At 58.3% G+C, this 19,258-nt stretch overlaps 2 protein-coding genes across 4 annotated transcripts; one reads left to right on the top strand and one right to left on the bottom strand.

Annotated features, from left to right (window-relative positions):
* Positions 1 to 1,794: 1,794 nt before the first annotated feature.
* On the bottom strand, positions 1,795 to 12,748 carry THBS3 (thrombospondin 3). Of its 3 annotated transcripts, none has more exons than XM_047784382.1 (23): positions 12,614 to 12,747; positions 11,400 to 11,606; positions 10,481 to 10,737; positions 10,273 to 10,375; positions 8,860 to 8,886; positions 8,578 to 8,660; positions 8,433 to 8,484; positions 8,150 to 8,298; positions 7,636 to 7,776; positions 7,331 to 7,408; positions 6,931 to 7,083; positions 6,620 to 6,730; positions 6,420 to 6,527; positions 5,967 to 6,126; positions 5,527 to 5,645; positions 5,335 to 5,387; positions 4,575 to 4,768; positions 4,212 to 4,390; positions 4,059 to 4,107; positions 3,690 to 3,886; positions 3,268 to 3,440; positions 2,194 to 2,333; positions 1,795 to 2,105 (listed from the first exon to the last, which is right to left on the bottom strand). In XM_047784382.1, the coding sequence occupies exons 1-23, from the start codon at positions 12,690 to 12,692 to the stop codon at positions 2,047 to 2,049; spliced, it is 2,871 nt and encodes a 956-aa protein (XP_047640338.1). In that variant the 5' UTR covers positions 12,693 to 12,747; the 3' UTR covers positions 1,795 to 2,046. The 3 variants fall into 3 exon arrangements, with proteins under 3 accessions (XP_047640338.1, XP_047640340.1, XP_047640339.1); XM_047784384.1 differs by lacking the exon at positions 12,614 to 12,747 and adding an exon at positions 11,721 to 12,540; XM_047784383.1 differs by lacking the exons at positions 1,795 to 2,105; positions 2,194 to 2,333 and adding an exon at positions 2,340 to 3,115 and having other exon boundaries at positions 12,614 to 12,748.
* Positions 12,749 to 13,525: 777 nt separating this feature from the next.
* Positions 13,526 to 18,880, top strand: MTX1 (metaxin 1). Its single transcript, XM_053743509.1, is given in 10 exon segments — positions 13,526 to 13,733; positions 13,736 to 13,938; positions 13,940 to 14,116; positions 15,364 to 15,433; positions 15,578 to 15,657; positions 17,210 to 17,302; positions 17,479 to 17,661; positions 17,798 to 17,874; positions 18,291 to 18,445; positions 18,546 to 18,880. Coding segments are annotated over 10 exon segments (1,446 nt in total). The 5' UTR covers positions 13,526 to 13,540; the 3' UTR covers positions 18,761 to 18,880.
* Positions 18,881 to 19,258: the final 378 nt, after the last annotated feature.

Below are 19,258 nucleotides of genomic sequence, written 5' to 3'. Positions count from 1 at the left end.
CCCCTGCCGGACTTGCCAGCAGCCCGAGTCCTTCCATGACTTTCTCCCGAGAAAGGGGCGGGGGAAGAAATTTCCATTAAAGACGGCGAAATCTGCGTTTCACCGAATCTTAGGGTCTTTCCCGGTTCTCCGCCTGGTAGCGGCGGCTCGCTGGCCGGGCTCTCCTGCCCCCTAGCGATCACCTGGAGCCTCACCGGGCCTGCCTGAGCCGGCTGAGGGGCAGCCCCGATCCGTGGAGAGGAGGGTGGCGCTGCCTAAGTGGGGGCAGAGAATGGCTTGGGAGGGCAGAGCCCCGGCCAGAAGAGTCGGTGGGTTTCTTGGACAGTGGAGGGGAGGAACAGACAGTACCACCACTGGAGGGGCTGGAAGCTTTTGGGGCGGGGGGGGGACTCTGAGGCGCGTGGGGGCGGTGTCTGGAGGAAATGGCGCTAAGTGGGTGGGGTCTGAGTTACGTGGAAAGGGGCACTGAAGTATTTGGGCGAGGACATCGGAATGTGGGAGGGGGAGTGGAACAGATGAGTTATGTTTTCAGGAGGCAGAAAATAGGTGGGGCAACCGAATGGTATTTGGGGGCACAGAACTATCCTTTGGGGAGTGGTATTTGGGGCACGTAGGCACAAGGTGGTGGTGAGGGGTACAAAATTGTGTGTGACGGTGCGCGATTTGTGAAGATCAAGGGGTATTTTGAAGGGCAGAAACATATGGGATCAAGGAGGTATTTGGAGCCACTTGGCACGTGGAGCTTATCGGGCCCCATCCGGAGGTCCTGGGTTGCGGTCTTGGCGGATAGAAGCAATTACGTCCGCATTAGGAAACAATTCTTAGCCCCAAAGAATACAAATTGAGAAATAAACTTTAAGAACACTTCGGTGCGGCGGGATTGGAGGGAAGCCCCAGGAGCAAAGGAACCACAGTTGCAGCGCGCGCTCGGCTTTGTGCGACCGCCCGGCCCGGGGGCGGGCGCGGGGCGGGGGTGCGTTTACGTCTACGCGCCCCGGCGCTAGTCGGAGAGGCGGGGAAGACCCCCCCTCAACCCGCCGGCGAGAGAAAGCGTGAGTATCTATGTGGGCGGCCCCAAAACTTCAACCCCCCGGCGTTGCCAGGCAATAGCCATTCAGTTCGGTTGCTGGGACACGCGTCACCATGGCGACGGCTCCGCGCCGCGCAGTCTGAGTATTTAAAGAGCAAGCGCGCGCAACGCCCGGGAGTCGGAAAGCGGCCTTCCGGGATACTGCGGTCTCCCGTTCTCGAACCTCTTCCCCCTCCCCCTTACCACCCCTTTCACTCTCTTCCGGGCGCCAAGTCTCTCTGCCCTCCAAGGTGAACCCAGCTCCCCAGCGCGTCCCCGGTTCTCGGGCTGATCCGGCTTCAAGCGGTGGGGAGCGGGATCCCGGGCCCCGGGCGGGCGGGAGGGACGGGACGCGGTGCAGTGTTGTTCTTTCCCCTGCCAATATTGCACTCGTCCCGGCCTCCGGCCCCCCCGGCCCCCCGGCCTCCCCCTCACCCCGAGCAGGGCAGCCCCAGCACTCCTGGCTCTCGATCCCGCTGCTCTAAGATAGACTGGAGTGTCGCCGCGGCTACTGTGAGTAAGTGGGGCTGGGAGGACTTTTGCTATCCTCCGACCTGTATCCCGTCCTTCACCCAACCCCCGTCCACCATGCCCCAAACTCTGCCAAACTCCCTCTAGATCTCTAACTTCTGTTCTACTAGTCTTCTCCCTTACCGGCCTCAGGTTTGTTTGTCCTGCTCCCCACACTAAACCGGAAAAGCCCTAAAACAAGTAATTGCACTGGCTTAGAAAACAACTGGAACTTTATAGCAATGTGCTGTTATCTTTCCTGGGGTCAGTGCCTGAGAAATACCCCTTGAAAACTTCCCGTCTCCTCAACAGTGAGGTCACCACCCCTCTGGGGCTGAACTCCCGGTGTGTGCCAGAGGAGGGTCTGTGTTTGGCTGAGGGGCTGTAGAGTAGACCCCAAGGTCTCCAGGATGGACCCCAAGGCCAGAAGGTCCAAAATCAGGATTCTGAATCCGGTGGCCACCTCTTCACACTCTTCCCTGGAGCAGCTGCCTCCGGAATGGCTCAAAGTCCTCGGGAACTGTGTCTGAGGAAGGAGATAGGATTAAGGTCAGAAGATGCAACTCTCCCGTGAGGGCATGAGAGGTCAGGCCGATCTCCGTCTAGAGCCTCACCATTGCATCGATACTGGAGATTGGACCAAATGATGTTTTCTTGGGAGAAGCAGAATACACCAAGACGCCCCCCACGCATGGATGTGTCAATGATCACCCCAGAATCCGCCACTAGCTGGGGACCCTCATAAAGCTTCACCCTGTCCAAAAGAGGGGTGTCCATTGGTGCTAGGGTGCCAATGGGCACTGTGCCACCATGCCCAGACCCTGCAGGTCCCCAACCCCCCTAGGGCTCAGCAGGCCTGAGAGAGAAGGGAGGTGGGGAAAAGAGAGGAAGGAAAGGGGAGGGAAGAGGGGTGCTTTTCTCAAGCCTGGGGCCCCAGGCTCTTTGTCCAGCCCCCTTTGCATCTCAAAGCACCAGCCGCATTCCTAGCGAGGATTGGGTTGCCATGACAATAAGTACAATGGGCTGGGGGGTGAAGTCACCCGCTTCCCAGGCTCTAGTCCACCCCCCCATCCCCTGCCCTGGCGCCCTGCAGCCCCAGGCACCTTAAAGGGGAACCAACCCAAGTCCCTGTACTCTAGGCTCTTGGCCATTTCCCCTCCCTTCCCCGTCATCCCCACTAACTAGGAAATGCGGAGTTTGGACAGAGGGCTGAACTGAGAGGCCTCAGCCCAGCTACTAAGAGGTGTGGAGTCTGGGCCTTGGTTAGCTCTTCTGTAAAGGATGGTCGCTTCCAGGTCAGACACTTGGATGAGGCAGGTTCTGGGTTGTCCCAGTGATGGGGAGGTTTGTGATGTGCCCCTCTACAGACTGGCCTGGAGTTTGGAGGCTCCCGGAGGCACCCTCATTTTACAGAGGGGGAAAGAGAGCACAGAAAAGGAAAGACTTGCCCAACACTGCCTACAGGTCCTTGGCAGGGCCAGCCCCAGAGCCCAGGCTGCCTGATGCTGGGAAGAAGGCAGGGCCAGGGTAGTGAGCCTGTGGTGAGAGGGGAGGTAGAGAGAAGTGGTCCCAGTTGGGGCCATGGCACCTGGGCACTGGGGAGAGGGGAGGTGGCTGGTGAGTCCCAGCTACAGGCGAAGGAAAGGCCGGGCCTGGGGTCCGAGGGAGGGCTCAGCCCTTCCTCTCACCGAATGTAGCCAACTTGAGGCCGGTGCAGCAACTGCCAGCGGTAGGAGGTCTTGTCACGCCAGCCCACATTTCGTGGGTCAGTCCACAGCAGCCGTACCTGATCAGGGGTGTGGCCCGTATGCCACAGGGCATTCCGGAGGTGCTCACCTGGGCCAGACACCGATGTCACTGCCTGGGGGCATCGGGAAAGACAGTGGGTCAACCACAGGACCCAAGCGAGGGAAGACAACGGTGGGTAAGTGCAGGTGGAGAAGGAAGTCGGGAGAATATTCTGGAGCCCCAGGGAGCCACCCTCCAGGACAGCTGTCTGGATAAGAGGGTTCCCACTACTCAGGCAGTGGCGGAGGGGTACGGGGCAGGGGGGGGTGGGGGAGGCTTTGGGAAAGGGCCCTGGATTGGGGAATCTGGGCAGCGGCGGGACCTTGAGCTGTAGCCCGGGCTGGGCAACAGCCCGGAAAGGTGTGGCCTGCCAGTAGGTCTGCTCCGTTTGCTTCCACATGACTACGTAGAAGCGGCCGCTGTCCTGATAGCTGAAGAGGAAGCCTGCGTAGTCATCATCCGTCACTGTGTTCACGTGGAAGGTGCCTTCAAAGTCCACACCATTGAAGGCCGTATATCCTGGAGGCGGGCGGGCAAGTGGGATCTGGGTCAGGGGCAGCAAAGCTACTGGTGGCCCATGGCGGGGTTTGGGGGGCGGGGAAGGGATGCCTGCTGCACGGGTGGCCCAGCTTGCCCCCATCCCTCCATGTGCAAGTTACTGAGAGTGCTGAATCGGGTGCCCCTTACATACCCACTGCTAGGCCCGGGTCACTGTTCATGGTCTGAACGATCTCCATGCCCTGGGGTGTGCAGCAAAGAAAGGCCCGGTCCAGGTGCGCCGCCCCAACCCAGGCCCTGCCTGCTGGTCTGGTCTGAGCACCCGCCCCGCCCACCACCCTAGTACCTGGTTGAGCACGACCCAGTTGGGGTCAATCTGAGCATCACCCTCAGGATCCAGGACGACGGTCTGATAGGCCCGGAAATCCGTGAGGGTCACCTCTGCGCTCTCGGGGCACACATCCAGGGGGTCGACTACTGCATCGTTGTCGAAGTCATCCTCACACACGTCACCAACACCATTGCCTGGGCAGGGTGAAGCCTGGCGCTCAGGAAAGCCCTGGCCACTGCCATGGGCTAACCCCCTCTTGGGCCTCGCCATGCTGACCTCTCTCCCTACCCTGCCCTCCCTCACTCCCCAGCAAAGGCCTGCCCCCTCTCCCTGAGCAGAGCCCACTCCGGCCCCCTCCTCTGGGGACCCCAGCCTTACCATCTGAATCTTTCTGATTGGGATTGGGTACCAGGCGACAGTTATCGGGACCAGGAGGCACGTAATCTGGGACACCATCATTGTCATCGTCCCCATCACACTCATCTCCAAGTCCATCATTGTCTGAGTCCAGCTGGGAGCTATTGGGCAGCTGCGGGCAATTGTCCTTGGTGTCCTGATGTCCATCCCCATCGCTGGCCAGAAGAACAGGCACCAATTAAAGGCTTGTAAAGGTACCACATCCTTCCCCACTCTTCTGCTTAGGAGTCTCTGGGGTGTACCCTCCACTCAGCCAGACCCCTTGCAGTCAGCCAGGTGAGGTGAAGGTCCAGCAGGAGGAATGGGAGGTAGACTATGGGAAGGACCTCCTGCTCAATAGTAGTGGAGAAGTGGAGTTCCCGTTGTGGCGCAGTGGTTAACGAAGCCAACTAGGAACCATGAGGTTGCAGGTTCGATCCCTGGCCTTGCTCAGTGGGTTAAGGATCCGGCGTTGCTGTGAGCTGTGGTGTGGGTCGCAGACGTGGCTCAGATCCCGTGTGGCTGTGGCTGGCAGCTGTAGCTCCGATCAGACCCCTAGCCTGGGAACCTCCATATGCTGTGGGAAGTGGCCCTAGAAAAGGCAAAAAGGCAAAAAAAAAAAAATTAATTAAAAAATAAAAAATAAATAGTAGTGGAGAATTAAGGTTAGGCCGCAGAGGGAAGCAAGAATGTACCAGAGGACAGTGCAGTGTCCCCTTCCGTGTCTCGGCCCACACCATACCTGTCTTCATTGGTGTCACAGACATCCCCCACCAGGTCACTGTCTGCATCTGTCTGAGAGAGAGGGACCTGTTCTCACCATCTTCTCTTGATGACTTGGAAGACGACCCGACCCTTCCCCATCCAAAGGGCTGGGCTTCATCCACCCGTCACCCTACCCCTGCCCTGCCCTGCCCTCCCCATTCCCCTGTACCTGGGTAGGATTGCTCATTTCAGGGCAGCTGTCGCAAGCATCTCCCACCCCGTCTTCATCCCTGTCTGTCTGCAGGGGGTTGGGGACTTTAGGGCAATTGTCCAGTCCATTGGGGATGCCTAGGCGACATGTGGGTAATGCAAGGTTAACACGAGAGCCGAGCATATTCTCTCTTCTAGGCGGGTGAAAGCCCTGAGCCTCATCTCCCATCCAGAGGACAGCCGGTTGGAAAGGCCGCCTGTAGCGTGTCTTGCCCTCTCGCCCACTCCCTGCCTGACCCCATGTCCTACCTCTCACATTCCCCCGGCACCTGCCACAGGTGATCTCTCAGCCGGCCTGACTACCACAAGCATTGCCCTTCCCAGATTCTCCCTGCTTCATTCCCACCACATCAAACTCTTACAGGTTGCCCAGCCACCCCCTCAGCCCCAGGCCTGCACCATCCCCATCCACGTCGTTGTCACAGGCATCCCCTTCCCCATTGCCATCTGTGTCCTTCTGGTCATTGTTGGGAACGTTGGGGCAGTTGTCACAGGCATCACCAAATGAATCTGTATCTGAGTTTTGCTGGTCCTTGTTGGGGAACAGCCGGCAATTGTCCTGGGGTGGGAGGGAACGAGTCAGGCCTCCCTTGAACCACTGGCCACCATGCACCTTGTCCCTGTAACCTTTAACGGTCCCTCCTGTGATGGTCCACCTGCCTGGCACAGTCCCACCCACCCAACCTCCATGTAGTCCACCTTGTCCTGGGCACCAGGCTCGTGCCTCCCTAATGTGGAACACTAGGGCCCTTCCTGGGGAGCTGCCAGTGGCCGGGGGCGGGGGGGGGCAGGGATACGGGGTAAGGCAACAGTCACAGAGGAGCTGGAAGGAGCAGGACATCTGGGAGCCACCTCAACATTCTTGATCCCGTCCCCATCAGCATCATCATCACACTGGTCCCCCACGCCATCGTTATCCGCATCTTCCTGCCCAGAGTTGGGTGTCAGAAGGCAGTTGTCCTAAAGGTGGAGGGGGGGAGGAAACGGATAAGTTCTGTCCAGTCCCAGCCTGGGGCGCCCGACCCCGCACACCCACCCGCCTGCCCCTGCACCTGCTTGCAGTGTTTGTTGTTGTCCATGCAGGGCAGCGCCTGGTCCGGGTACCCATCAATGTCTGTGTCAGGCCCGCACACGTTCCCATTCCCGGCCCAGCCCACGTTGCACTGGGGCAACACAAAAGGTGGGAGTTGGTGGCCGGGACTGGCTCCCCACACCCCCCCTCTCCCTGCTTCAGGCTCTCTCAGCCATCTGGACCCAGGCCCGCCTCCCTTTCCCTGCCCCATCCCAGTCCCCCAAAACATTCACTAGCCCTACCCCTTTCCCCAAATTCCCCCTTTTCTTCCCAGCCCCGGGCCCAGCTCACCGAGCAGGACACTGCACCATTGCGTTCAAAGAGACAGTGCGCGTGGACATGGCAGGGGCTGTGGGCTGGGCTGTGGCAGGTCCGGGCTGGGAAGCAGCCATGGCTCTGGTTGCCCAGGAAGCCCAAACGACAGGGACCACACTTGAAAGAGCCCTAAGAGGAGGGAAGCAGTGGCTCCTGACAACCTGTCAAGGTGGGTCCTAGCCCCATCTTTCAAGTGGACACTGAGGCTCAGAAAAGGTAAATAACTTGCTCCAAGGTCATGGCTAGTAAGAAGCAAAACCAGAATTCAAACCAGGTCCATGCGGAGGACCCGCTATGTGTAAGGTCCTAAGGAAGGAGGAGGGAAAGCAAGAACTCAGAAAAGGGGTGGCACCCCATCCCATCACGTTCAGCTCACCACAGTATTGGTGCAGATGGAGTTTGGGTCACAGCCGCCGTTGTCCCCATCATTGCATTCATCGATATCGTTGCAGACCTGAAAGGGCCACACTCAGGGTAGAACCAGACCTACGCGGGCCTCCTCAGATAGAGGAGAGAGCACTGGCGTGGCCTTATCTGGGAACATGGATGTGAACCCCAGACCCCAAACCAGGCCAATGCCGGCAGCTGAGCCGGAAGCCTCATTCCAGTTATCACAAGGGCTTCACACCCAACCCAGAAGCCCCGCCCTTGCAAGGCCAAGATCTCTCGTCCCAACCTGACCTGCTTGCTGGCCCGGGCATAGTCAATGCCCACGCCAGACACCCGTGTGCCTTTGTAGCCTCGGGGACAGGCCTCACAGTGGAAGCCGGGCATGGTGTTGATGCAACTGGAGCCCGGGAAACAAGGGTCGGCGTGAGCGCACTAGGGACCAGATGAGAAGGAAGAGGTCAGGCCCCCTGCCTGTGATCTAGGACCACTGCTCCTGGTCTCCCCTATGTGCAGGCCTCCCTCTCTCCAACCTCCTCATGCTCTGATCCCAGCCCCCGCCTCTCTGGGGCCCCCCTCCTGGCTGGCCCTCTCTAACTGCCCCTGCTGCTCTTGCAGCTCCTGCGCTGCATGGCCCGGCAGTCTTCGCCCCAGACCTTCTGTCTCCTTCCCTTCTCCTGTCTTTTCTGGTCTTCCACTCTCCCAAACCGGGGTTCCTCTGCTCCTAACATTCATCCCACCTTCCCGGGCCTCTCCTACCTCCCTCACCCCAGCTCTCTGAGCCTTTCCCAGTTCTACCCTCCCCCACCTCATTGATGTCAGTGCAGTGGGTGCCGTTGCCCTGGAGGCCGGGGGGGCAGGGCCCACAGCGGTAGCCTGGGTACTCGTACACCTCCATGCAGTCCACGCCTCGGAAGCAGGGGTTGGGGCTGCAGTGGGAGCGCTGTTCGTGGAAGCCTGGGGGCGGGCGCAGGCGGGCACAGTCAGAGCCACCCAGAGGACACCATTTAATTCTCCGTAAGTAGAGGCCAAAGCCACGGGCTGGGGAGCACGGCGACGCCACCTGGGGCCCTCCCTACGCGCCCACTCACCGCACACCTGACACTCCATGATGGTGTTTCGGATCAGGGACATTTCTTTCACCTGGTAGACGGAAGGATGGGGAGGAAGGAGTCAGCTCTCGGCACCTGCCACCCCTCCCCAGCATCAGGACCACCCTTCGCCGGCCCACTAAACCTGGTCTCGGATATCATCCCGCAGCTCTACCAGGATCTGGTTGAAGAGGGTGAGTTGGGTGACCAGCGCTTTGGTCTGTTCCCCTGTCAGGGTCCAGGATGCAAACAGGCTCAGAACTGGGGCACCAGCCCTGGCCCCTCTCTGCGTAATAAGCCAGGGGCTACCATTGCTGCCCCCACCCCCATAAACCCACTCTCCTCCTGGCTGAAGAGGACTTAGTTGCAGGCAGCTGGGCCTCCTCCCCACCCTCATGCCCCTTTCACCTCAGCGCAGCCTACTCACCTAGGATGGAGTGGAGTGCACTGGCCACTAGAAAAGACAAGAAAACACAGAAGGTGGGAGTTCCTGTCGTGGCTCAGTGGAAAAGAATCTGACTAGTATCCAAGAGGACATGGGTTTGATCCCTGGCCTTGCTCAGCGGGTTAAGGATCTGGCATTGCCATGAGCTGTGGTGCAGGTCGTAGATGCAGCTTAGATCTGGCGTGGCTGTGGCTGTGGCTAGGCCGGCAGCTATAGCTCCGACTGGACCCCTAGCCTGGGAACCTCCATGTGCATCAGGTGCGGCCCTAAAAAGACAGGAAAAAAAAAGCCATGGAGGCCACGTGGAGATGTGAGACGGGCCTGGCTGGTGAGGAGGAGGAAGAAGAGGAGGGACAGGAGCAAAGGGCTGGAGCCTTGGAATAAAGATGCGGTGTTGAATGGGAATCGTGGGAGGGAGGTGACAGGCAGGCAGCGCCAGCCCCTTCCCCTGGCTGCGGGTAACCTCTCAGAGAGTCGCCTCATAGACAGTCGAAACCCAAATCCTCCTAGTTCCCAGGCATGGTAGTGACAGAAGAGTTCCAAGTGGGAAGTGACCCAAGCTGGGCCATGGCCACAATATCTTCCATTTCCTCCTTCCCAAGCTTCCACAGAGAGAGCTCTTTCTTTGAAATATCTGGGACCAGTGGACATTTTATTTAGGCAAGAACCTCTGAGCATCCCATCAGAGAGACCTGGCCGATGGGCAGTGCTTAGAGAAACTGCTGATAGGTGACAGATGCCAGTGGGAGCTAAAAAAGACCAAGACCCTTAGCGCAATCAACCAAGAAAGACTGAGCAGCTGACTTGCTCATCTCAACTCAAGTTAGATTCTTCAGACTTAGATTCTTTTCTGACATCATTGAATTTTTCTAGTCCCCCGTAGGTGGGATGACCTTAATGGAGATTTCCTGACCACGCCTCCTGGGATGGGATTATTTGGGGATCATAGCGTCAGAGGTGAAGAAGATCAGGGGTAACAGGATCAGAAGCTCCAGGAATAGTTGAGCCAAAAGCACTGGTTTTGGCATCCCCGTCATGGCTCAGCGGTTAACGAACCCATGAGGACGCAGGTTCAATCCCTGGCCTCAATCAGTGGGTTAAGGACCCAGTGTTGCCATGAGCTGTGGTGTAGGTTGCAGACATGGCTCGGAACCTGTGTTGCTGTGGCTGTGGCTGTGGCTGTGGTGTAGGCTGGTGGCTACAGCTCCGATTAGACCCCTAGCCTGGGAACTTTCAGATGCCTTGGGTGCAGCCCTAAAAAGACTAAAAGATCAAAAACAAACAAACAAAAAAACTGGTTTCAAAGGGCTGGGAGGTCAAGAGGATGGGGGCACCAAAGATCACATCACAGGATCTGGGGTCCAGGGTGTCAGCTAACAGAAGTTTCTGCGTTACCTGCACTGTGGATGGACTCATCCCCCTGGAACGGACACTCACTCAGGGCTCCGACCCGGGCCATGGACCCGCCCAGAATCATTTTCATTGATTCCACGAAGCCCTGGGGGGACAGGAACAGAGCAGGGTGGGAGGACCTACCGACTCCTCCTCCCACTGGTGCAAACTGTTTCCACAGACACTCAGGGGGTCCTCCCTTCCTGCTCACCTGCATCCTCAAATAAGCCTTCTGTCCAGTCCTAATCTCCAGCCCATTGACCTCTGCTGGAGGAATAGGGGCCAGTGCCGGAAGGCCAGCATGCTGGTCGCCCAGTTTGCAGTCCACGTACAGCTGCAGGGCAGGGCTGGGTCTGGACGGGCCTCGGAGTCGCAGGAGAGCGGTGTGTGTGCGCCCATCTGCCAGGCCTGCTTGCTGTAGGTTCACCGCGTGGACTTTGCCATCCTCCCGCTGGTACCGCACCAGCACTGTCCAGAAGGGGAGGTCAGTATTGGCACTGTCCCTTATCCCCTGTCTCCCAGTTGAACCTTGGATCATTTCTTCTGAAAACCACATCTCTAGGACTATCTTTCTTTCTTCAGCTATGTATCTCTCCACGCCTTGCACATAATCGGTACACACCCAAGGCACATGAAGGTTCTGGGCCAGGGATTGAACCACCCGTGCCTCCACAGCAACCTGAACCACTGCAGGCGGATTCTTAAGGGACTGCGCCACAGCGGGAACTCCTAAATGTTCTTCAAATTGGTTCAAAGACTTGGACTTTCTAACTCTTCCGTGTCATTAGATCACTATATCCCCCGCTACCGTCGCAGCTGGTTCTGAATCCCCAGATCCATTCCAGGGATCTGAGGGACCTCTTTATACCACTGCTGGGTCAGAGAAACATGCCTCCCTTCCCCCCAGGCATCCCCACATACAATTCCCCATTTCGACAAATGCCTCACCCTACTGTTTGGGTGCCTGGCCCCCCTAAGGCACTAAGTACCCCTTACCAGGTGCCCCTGGTGCCTGGGCACAGCCTGATGGGTCCATGGTCCCCAGGGGAGCCCAAAGAAAATTAAGAGGGGTCTGAGTGCTCGAAGGAGTCACCACACCACGGCAGGAAGGGAGATGCCCCACCAGTCACCTTTGTTGATCTTGCCCACAACAGAGGCCTCCAGCCATCGTGTGTTGTCTTGGCGAGAGTAGAGGCCAAAGAGGACACCACCCTGCTTGGGGGGCAGACGGAAGGTGGACAAGAGGTAGATGTCCCCAGCGGTGAGCAGGGCTGTCCGAATCTTCTCCGCCACAGCTACCATCTGCCGGGACTCGCCCAGAGTCAGCAGGTCGATCACTGACCAAGCAGAGATGATTAAGGTCAGACCCCTGTCAAATGCTAAGGCCTGCTCTCTCTGAGCCTTCAGGGGTGGGGCGGCATCCTTCATCACCACCCGACAGTGTTAGTCACCTCCTGGAAATCCAACCCTTGTTGCTGTCAGAGGACAAGGCGTTGTGCCTTCCTTACTGCCACTCGGAGAACCAGAACCGGCAGGCCTGAGGCTCAGTTGGAAATACAGCAACAGCGCCCCGCGAATGTGAGATGCCCCCACCAGGTGGCGCAAAGGAGTCACTGTGTTGATCTCAAGGCAGGAGTAGCACCTGGTGCCCACAGCGCAGAAATGGGAAGGCAGTTTCTCTTCACACGGCTGGGTTTGGCTCTAAATGCCCCTAAATGCTCCTCCTCCCGCCCTGGGGGGGTTCAGCACACTCGCTCTGGGTGAGAACAGCTGCCCACTGAAGACTTCGACCCTCCTGCTGTCTGGCTCTCTCCCACAGGAACCTGGGACCCAGCTCCTCTGCCTCCTGTGTCCTGGCCAATCTGTGGTTTCCCTTCCAGCCTGTAAAGAATCTGTGCCTGTGTCATCTGCTCCAGCTACCTCTCCCACACCCACAGGCCCATCCTACCATCAGACCTCCAGGGGAGCCCAGACCTCTTGGTCCCCACCCCCACCCGGTTCTTAGGCAACTAGGAGCCCAAAGGTGGAAGAAACCCACCTTTGAGCTGCTCTCCCAGACCCTGGGGTGTCTGGGGATGCTCAGACACCAAACCAGCCAGGCAGCCCTAGCATCCTGCCTCCTGAGTCCACAGCCCTGGCCTCATGCTGACCCTGGCCAGTTCCCACTCATCCGCCACCTTCTGGTGTCAGCTCCTTCCCACAGGGCCATAATTTCATCAACTCTTCCCTCCGGTTCAATTTCAGGACTCTCCCCTCTCCCCTTGCCCACATGTTCCCTGCTACTAGGCTGGGGGCAAGTGGGGAGGAGGCAGAGAGGGGGCTCTAAGAATTGGTACTGGCTTACCCTGCAGGTCCTGACTGGCAGATGCGAAAGTGCAAAGGAAGAGAAGAGCCAGGGCCCCCCGAAGTTCCTGCGTCTCCATGCCGCTCAGCCGGCTCACTACCCCTGGCAGGCAGGCGGCTGGGAGGGGAAAAGGCTAGGCGGAGAGCAGGAGAGGGGGGCGGAGGGACTGGAGGGGGGGGCCGGCAGGCGGTGAGGGGGGGCTGAAACAAAGAGCTGCCAATCACCCTGGAGGCATCCTCAGCTCCGGGAACCAGGGGCACTGAGGAAGAGTCCTGGAGGCCTCCTTGCCTCGTGCCTCTCCCTAATGGTGCTCTCCCCCAGGTGCCTCCCTCTCCCCTGCATCTCGCTCTTGGGGGCTGCTACCGAATGCTACTGTCTTCTGGAAGCCACAGTTGGGGAAGGCAGGCAACTTTGGCAGGGGCAGTGCCAGACAGTGAGCATTATTCCACAGCTGGTACGAGAGAATTCCAAGGGAGTGGCTGAAACTAGCTTGCTACAGTGCCCAGGGGATGCCCACATGGCATGACGTTTGCTCCTCCGACAGAGCAAGTGCTCTTTATTAGGGTGATGGTCCCATGCCTTGTCCCTGTGCTTCCACTTTCCTTCATTACTAGGAAAACCTGGTAGTCTAGAAGCGTCTGGTGGAAACTGGAGGGAAAGTCTACAACAGTGGTCAGTGAGGCTGGAGTGAAGAAATCGGGAAAGGGACGCCAAGGACAGGAGGAGACCAGAGGACAGGCCAGGGGCCGGGGGGCAGACTGAGAACACTTGGGGGTACAGGCAGACAGGCCACGACCCGGATGAAACGGAGGGGCGCCTCGGTTCCCGTTGCCAAGGCAACGGTCCCAGAGCCCCACCTCCCCTCCCCCCACCCAGGCCCCAGCCCGGCCTAGCTTCTGCCTCCGCCACCGCCCCTGTTTTGTTTCCATGGCGACAGGAGGCGCGGGGCCGGCTCCAAACATAACGCGCTGTGGAAAACATGCGGCTCGGGGGACCCCCCCCCCCCGCAGCCCCCGCTCGGGGCCGAGCCCTGAGGGGGCCGGAAGCAGCCCAGACCTCTTGCAGATCTGTGAGGGCACCTAGAGCCTGCCCAGGAGCCCAAAGCCCCCTTCTGGGCCCGCGAGCCTTCAGAAGCTCGGGGCTCCCCTCGGCCAAGGCTCCGGGACTCTCTTAGGCGCGCCGGGATGAAAGCCCTCCCCCCCTTCGCGAGCCGCCTGTGGATCGGGCCGCGGCCGCCCTCCCCCGAAGCCTTCGGCTCCGCCCCACGCCGTCAGGCCGCCTTTTGGGCCGGGATAAGCCTCGCCTTCCCAAGGGCCTCCCCCCAGCTCCCCACTGTGACCAGCCATAGGGGCGGGGGGCGGATCCGCGCGGAGGAGGGCTGAAGCGCAGGGGGAGGTGCTTCCGGGACAAAGGGCGGGCAAGATGGCGGCGCCCATGGAGCTGTTCTGCTGGTCAGGGGGCTGGGGGCTGCCGTCCGTGGACCTGGACAGTCTGGCCGTGCTGGTGAGGGGTGGCGCCAGTGCCCTCTGCTGCGCCCTGGAGGACTGGGGAGGGGGCTCGGACTAGCCAATCACCGAATTTTGCCAGGGCGCCTCAGCACGGGCGCATTGGGGGAAACTGAGGCAATCAAAGAGCGTGCCTGGCCAGTATGGACTCACATACCGTGTCCTTTGCCATTAGCAGCCTAGTTTTTGTTTGGCAATGGAACGGGTGCTGGTCAGAGGTTCAGGAGATGAGTTTTAGTTCTCGCATGTCCATTTACTGGCTGTGTGACCTTGGAGCGATCCCTTCTCTCTGGGCGCTGTTTTCTTCATCCGCTTGTTTACTGAGGCTGGACGATCTCAGAGTTCTCCGACTCCGCAGGTCTCTGCCTTCTCAGCCTCCCTCCCTCCTCCTCCTCATTCAACAGCACTGACTGAGGTTATTGTTCATTGAACCAAAAAGTCCACAGCCAGGCTCTGTAGATAGAGCTTTGGAGTCAGACTAGTTCACTCATTCATTCACTCTTTCATTTAATAAGCATGTATTAGGCGTCTTACAAATACCAGACATTGGCATGTAAAGATAAATAGCATGTGGTCCCTCCCCTGGTGGTGTTTACAGAAAGGTAGACATGTCAGCAAATAAGTGTAATAAAATGTTCTGGTGCTAAGTTATAAGTATGAACAGTCCATAGAGACTCCAAAGAAAGGCATGGTCAGTGCTTCCAAATGAGGTTAAGTGTTCACCGGGAAATGGCAGGAAAGAAGGTAGAGGAAAGGGTTTTTCTGGCTGACTTGTAATCATGGACATGTCCATCATCTCTCTGAGCCCTGTGTTACCCACTGTAAAATGGGAACATAGGAGTTCCTGTTTGGCGGAGTGGTTAATGAATCGGACTAGGAACCATGAGGTTGTGGGTTCGATCCCTGGCCTCACTCAGTGGGTTAAGGATCCAGTGTTGCTGTGAGCTGTAGGTTGTCGACACAGCTCGGATCCCGAGTTGCTGTGGCTCTGGTGTAGGCCGGCGGCTACAGCTCCGGTTCGACCCTAGCCTGGGAACCTCCAGATTCCAAGGGAGCAGCCCAAGAAATGGCAGAAAGACAAAAAAAAAAAAAAGGAACATAATGTCAACTTTTTTTTTTTTGGTAAGGCAATTATGAAGCATAGGGCATAACACAAAAGGTATTCAATAAATGTTATTTCTTTTCTTGATTCCCCTGTGGGGGCCATGTCCCTGGCCTCTCTGCCTTCTGCTTCCTTCCCTGCAGACCTATGCCAGATTTACTGGTGCCCCACTCAAGGTGCACAAGATCACCAACCCCTGGCGGAGCCCTTCAGGTACCCAGTGTCCCTGGGTCGCGGTGGGGGCAGTGAGGAAGGGAATGTACAAGGGGAAGAGCAGGAGACAGACAGGGATGTGGTGCAATAATATATGGATAAGCAGTTAAGGATCTGGTGGCCATACTTCTTTGTCAATGTCAGGAACTCTGCCTGCCCTTCGGACCAGTCATGGAGAAGTCATCTCGGTACCACACAAGATCATCACCCACCTTCGAAAAGAGGTAGGTGGCTTGGGTAGGGGGACTGTCAATGAGAGAGTTCAGTTGATTCAGTGCAACACATCTTTATTGAACAGCAGCATATGCCAATCCAGATGCAGGTGACTCAGCTGCAAGGAACACATAGTCCAGTGGGGGAGACACAATGTTGTTGTGATGGAGTACGTGGTAGACTAGAGATTAAGCTAGTCAGGGCATCCAGAGGCACCTGCTGGGCAGGGAGGGAGAGATGAACAGGCCGATGACACATGGAAGGGAAAGGAGAGTAGGAGAGAACAGTTGGCTCAGATGAAGCTCTCAAAGATAAGACTAGGAGAGAAAAAACAAAAAAGATAGGACCAGACAGGGATTTCTAAGGCCACTGCCCTTTTTTCAGGGACCAGTAGGGCTGAATTACATGGGGTTCAGGATGGACAAGGCTAAGAGCCAGGATGAGGAAATTCAAAGAGTGTTACGAGAGGAATGGGGAGGCCTAGGCTATGTTTTTCACTCTGTCATTGTCTGTGTGACTTTGGGCAAATTGTTTAACTTTCTCCTTATTTGTACAACTAGGGGGCCTAGCCAGGATACTTTGCAGGGGCTCTTCTAGCTTTTATGGTCTGGTTCCAAAAGGGAACACATCATCTGAAGTGTGGGACCCTCTTACTCATTTCTCCTTTCCCAGAGGTGGAGGAATTGGTGAATTAATGGAGGCTTGAGAGTCATGGAGAAAGGCGATCCAGATAAAAGCCAAAGTTCCTGGCAGGAACGGCACCACTGATTTCTGATGTAGGAACACAGCTTTCCCAGGTTCCAGAGTTTTCTCCTAACACAGCCACAGTGAGCGAAAGAGATTATTACCCCCATTCCATGGGGGAGAAACTGAGGTTCAGAGAGATTTGAAGATCACACTCGAGGTTATCTGGGGACAGAGTTTCCTCAGGATGTGAGGGAGGGGGCTGAGAAGCAGACACTGGAGCCCAGGAAGGTGTGGCAGGCAGAGACCTGGGGGTATGGCTGGAATGTGTGTGGTGGTGGCGGCGCCTGGGCCAGGGAATGAAATAGAAGAAACAGCCCAGAGCTAGGCATTGAGATAATAAGCCAGAGGGCCCTAGACATGGGTTCCCTGGGTCCCAGGAGCATAGGGATGGCGTCCCCTTGTTCCTGAGGCATTGATTGCGGCCCAGCCCGCAACTGAGCTCCGCTCTGCGAGCTTTGTGGTGTCTGGATTGGGGAAATTACCGTTAGAAAGTTGCCGTCAGCAGGCATCCTGCCAGCTTTCCGTGGAAACTCTGGGAGCTGCTCCTGGTTTGTGGCTGGGCCTTCCTTCCTCCCCCCAGTGGGCGCGGGACCTTGACGGCCAGCAGGCTCCAAGGTCCAGGCTTCCCGCCAACAGCAACAGGCTACTGACTGGGCCCAGGCAAGGGGGCCTCAGTGAGAAGAGCTCCTTGCCCTACCTCTGCTACACCCAGAGGTCAGTGCGGGTGGTGCCAGACAGGATGCCTCCCTCCTTGGGGAAGTGTCCTTGGAGTCCCCCTGCCCCGTGTCCCCCTCACAGTGGACATTTCCTCCACAGAAATACAATGCCGATTATGATCTGTCAGCCCGGCAAGGGGCAGACACCTTGGCCTTCATGTCGCTGCTGGAGGAGAAGCTGCTCCCGGTGCTGGTGAGTGTGCCCAGACCTCCCAGTGTGGATGGCCAGCAGGGGCGGGTGTCGGGCACACACACAGATGCCCCCCACAGACACACAGGCCTGGAACAGCATGGGGCTCAGAAGCCCACCCGAGTGGGGCAGGTGCACTGGCTCAGAGCCGCCTCTTCCTTCCTGCGTTCCCAATCCAGATACATACTTTTTGGGTAGATGCCAAGAACTATGTGGAAGTGACTCGGAAGTGGTACGCAGAGGCCATGCCCTTTCCCCTCAACTTCTTCCTGCCCGGCCGCATGCAGCGGCAGTACATGGAGCGGCTGCAGCTCTTGTGTGGGGAGCACAGGCCTGAGGAGGAGGAAGAGCTGGAGAAGGAGGTACCTCTGGGACAGGGGGCCGTTGTACAAGAGGAACCCCCAGGACGATGGCAGGGCATGGGAGTTCTGGGGCCGGGGGGAGGCGGCGCGCTGCCTGCAGCCGCAGCCGCAAACCGACCTTGTGTTCCCCTGATAGCTCTACCAGGAGGCTCGGGAATGCCTGACCCTTCTCTCTCAGCGCCTGGGCGCTCAGAAATTCTTCTTTGGAGATGCGTGAGTCTGACTCCAGGGGAATCATAGGTGGCTTGGAAGGAGATACAGGTTCAAGTGTCGCTGCAGGGGCGGGGGGGGGGTGGGCTCAGGCTCTGGACCAGAGGACCTTGGGACAGATACTGGGTCTGGTGACAGTGGGGCTGTGTGTGGGGCCAGAGCCGCCTCAGTGGTACAGGAGGGTGGGAGGGCGGCCAGGCCCAGGAGGGGCCTGCCGGGCTGTGGGGCACTCAATGTGCCCTTTATGCAGTCTTGGGATAGAGTCCCATTCAAGGCCAGGCTGGCGCCACCCGGGGCGCCCTCCCGACACCAGGTCCAGAACTGTGTGTCCTCTCCTTCCCCGGTGGCCCCCTGCTGCCCGGAGCCCACCTCCCAGAGCCGACTCTTCCTCCGACTCCATCTCTCCCGCTTCTCCTCAGCCCCGCCTCCCTGGACGCCTTTGTCTTCAGCTACTTGGCCCTGCTGCAGCAGGCGAAGCTGCCCAGTGGGAAGCTGCAGGCCCACCTCCGGGGGCTGCACAACCTCTGTGCCTACTGCACCCATATCCTCAGCCTCTACTTCCCCTGGGAGGGAGGTAAGGGGCGGATGGGTGGGTGGGGGTCACCAGCCCTGGGAGAGGGGGGCAGGGATCCAGGAACTAGCTCCCCTGCCCACCTTCCTTCCTTGCCCCTCAGCTGAGGTGCCACGTCCACGCCAGACACCAGTGAGCTCAGAGACTGAGGAGGAGCCATACCGGCGCCGGAACCAGATCCTATCCGTGTTGGCGGGGCTGGCAGCCATGGCGGGCTACGCCTTGCTCAGTGGCATTGTCTCCATTCAGCGGGCACCTCCTGCCCGGGCCCCAGGCACACGGGTCCTGGGCATGGCTGAGGAGGATGAAGAAGAATGACGTATATGCTCCCAGGACTGATTTTTTTACTGTCATGCATTCCAGGGGCCCCTCTGTTTCCCTGTTGTTGGTATGGCTGGAAATGTGGTGCCACCCCCAGAATAAACCTGCTCACACTGACGGGGATCAAACATTCTCTCCTTCAAGAGGCGGTCATTTTTCCTAGCTGGTACCAAGCAGGGGGTCACCTGGGTGCTTGAGTCTACTACCCACGGGTGCTTGGCTTCTCTTGCTGCCTGTGCCCTAGTGCTGACATCTGTATGGGCCTGGTTCTACATCTTCAAGAAAGACAAACAGTTCCCAGTTTTGGGTCCGGCTTTCCTAGTCTCTTCCTTTCCTTAACCTCTCCCCCCACCCCCCGTGTTTGTGCAGACAGTGAGCTCACCACCCTGGGCCTGGGCCCAGTTTCCACAGGCAACCAGCGCATAGCACACGCTCACACAGGCATGGGGGTGGGGGACCACCGGGGCTTCCTGATCCCTTCCCTAGGGGCCTCTA

Source organism: Phacochoerus africanus, chromosome 6 (genome assembly GCF_016906955.1).
Source record: "Phacochoerus africanus isolate WHEZ1 chromosome 6, ROS_Pafr_v1, whole genome shotgun sequence".
In the NCBI taxonomy this organism is placed as follows: Eukaryota; Metazoa; Chordata; class Mammalia; order Artiodactyla; family Suidae; genus Phacochoerus; species Phacochoerus africanus.
Note: the sequence above shows the minus strand (reverse complement) of the source record. Positions and strands in the feature narration are given on the sequence as shown.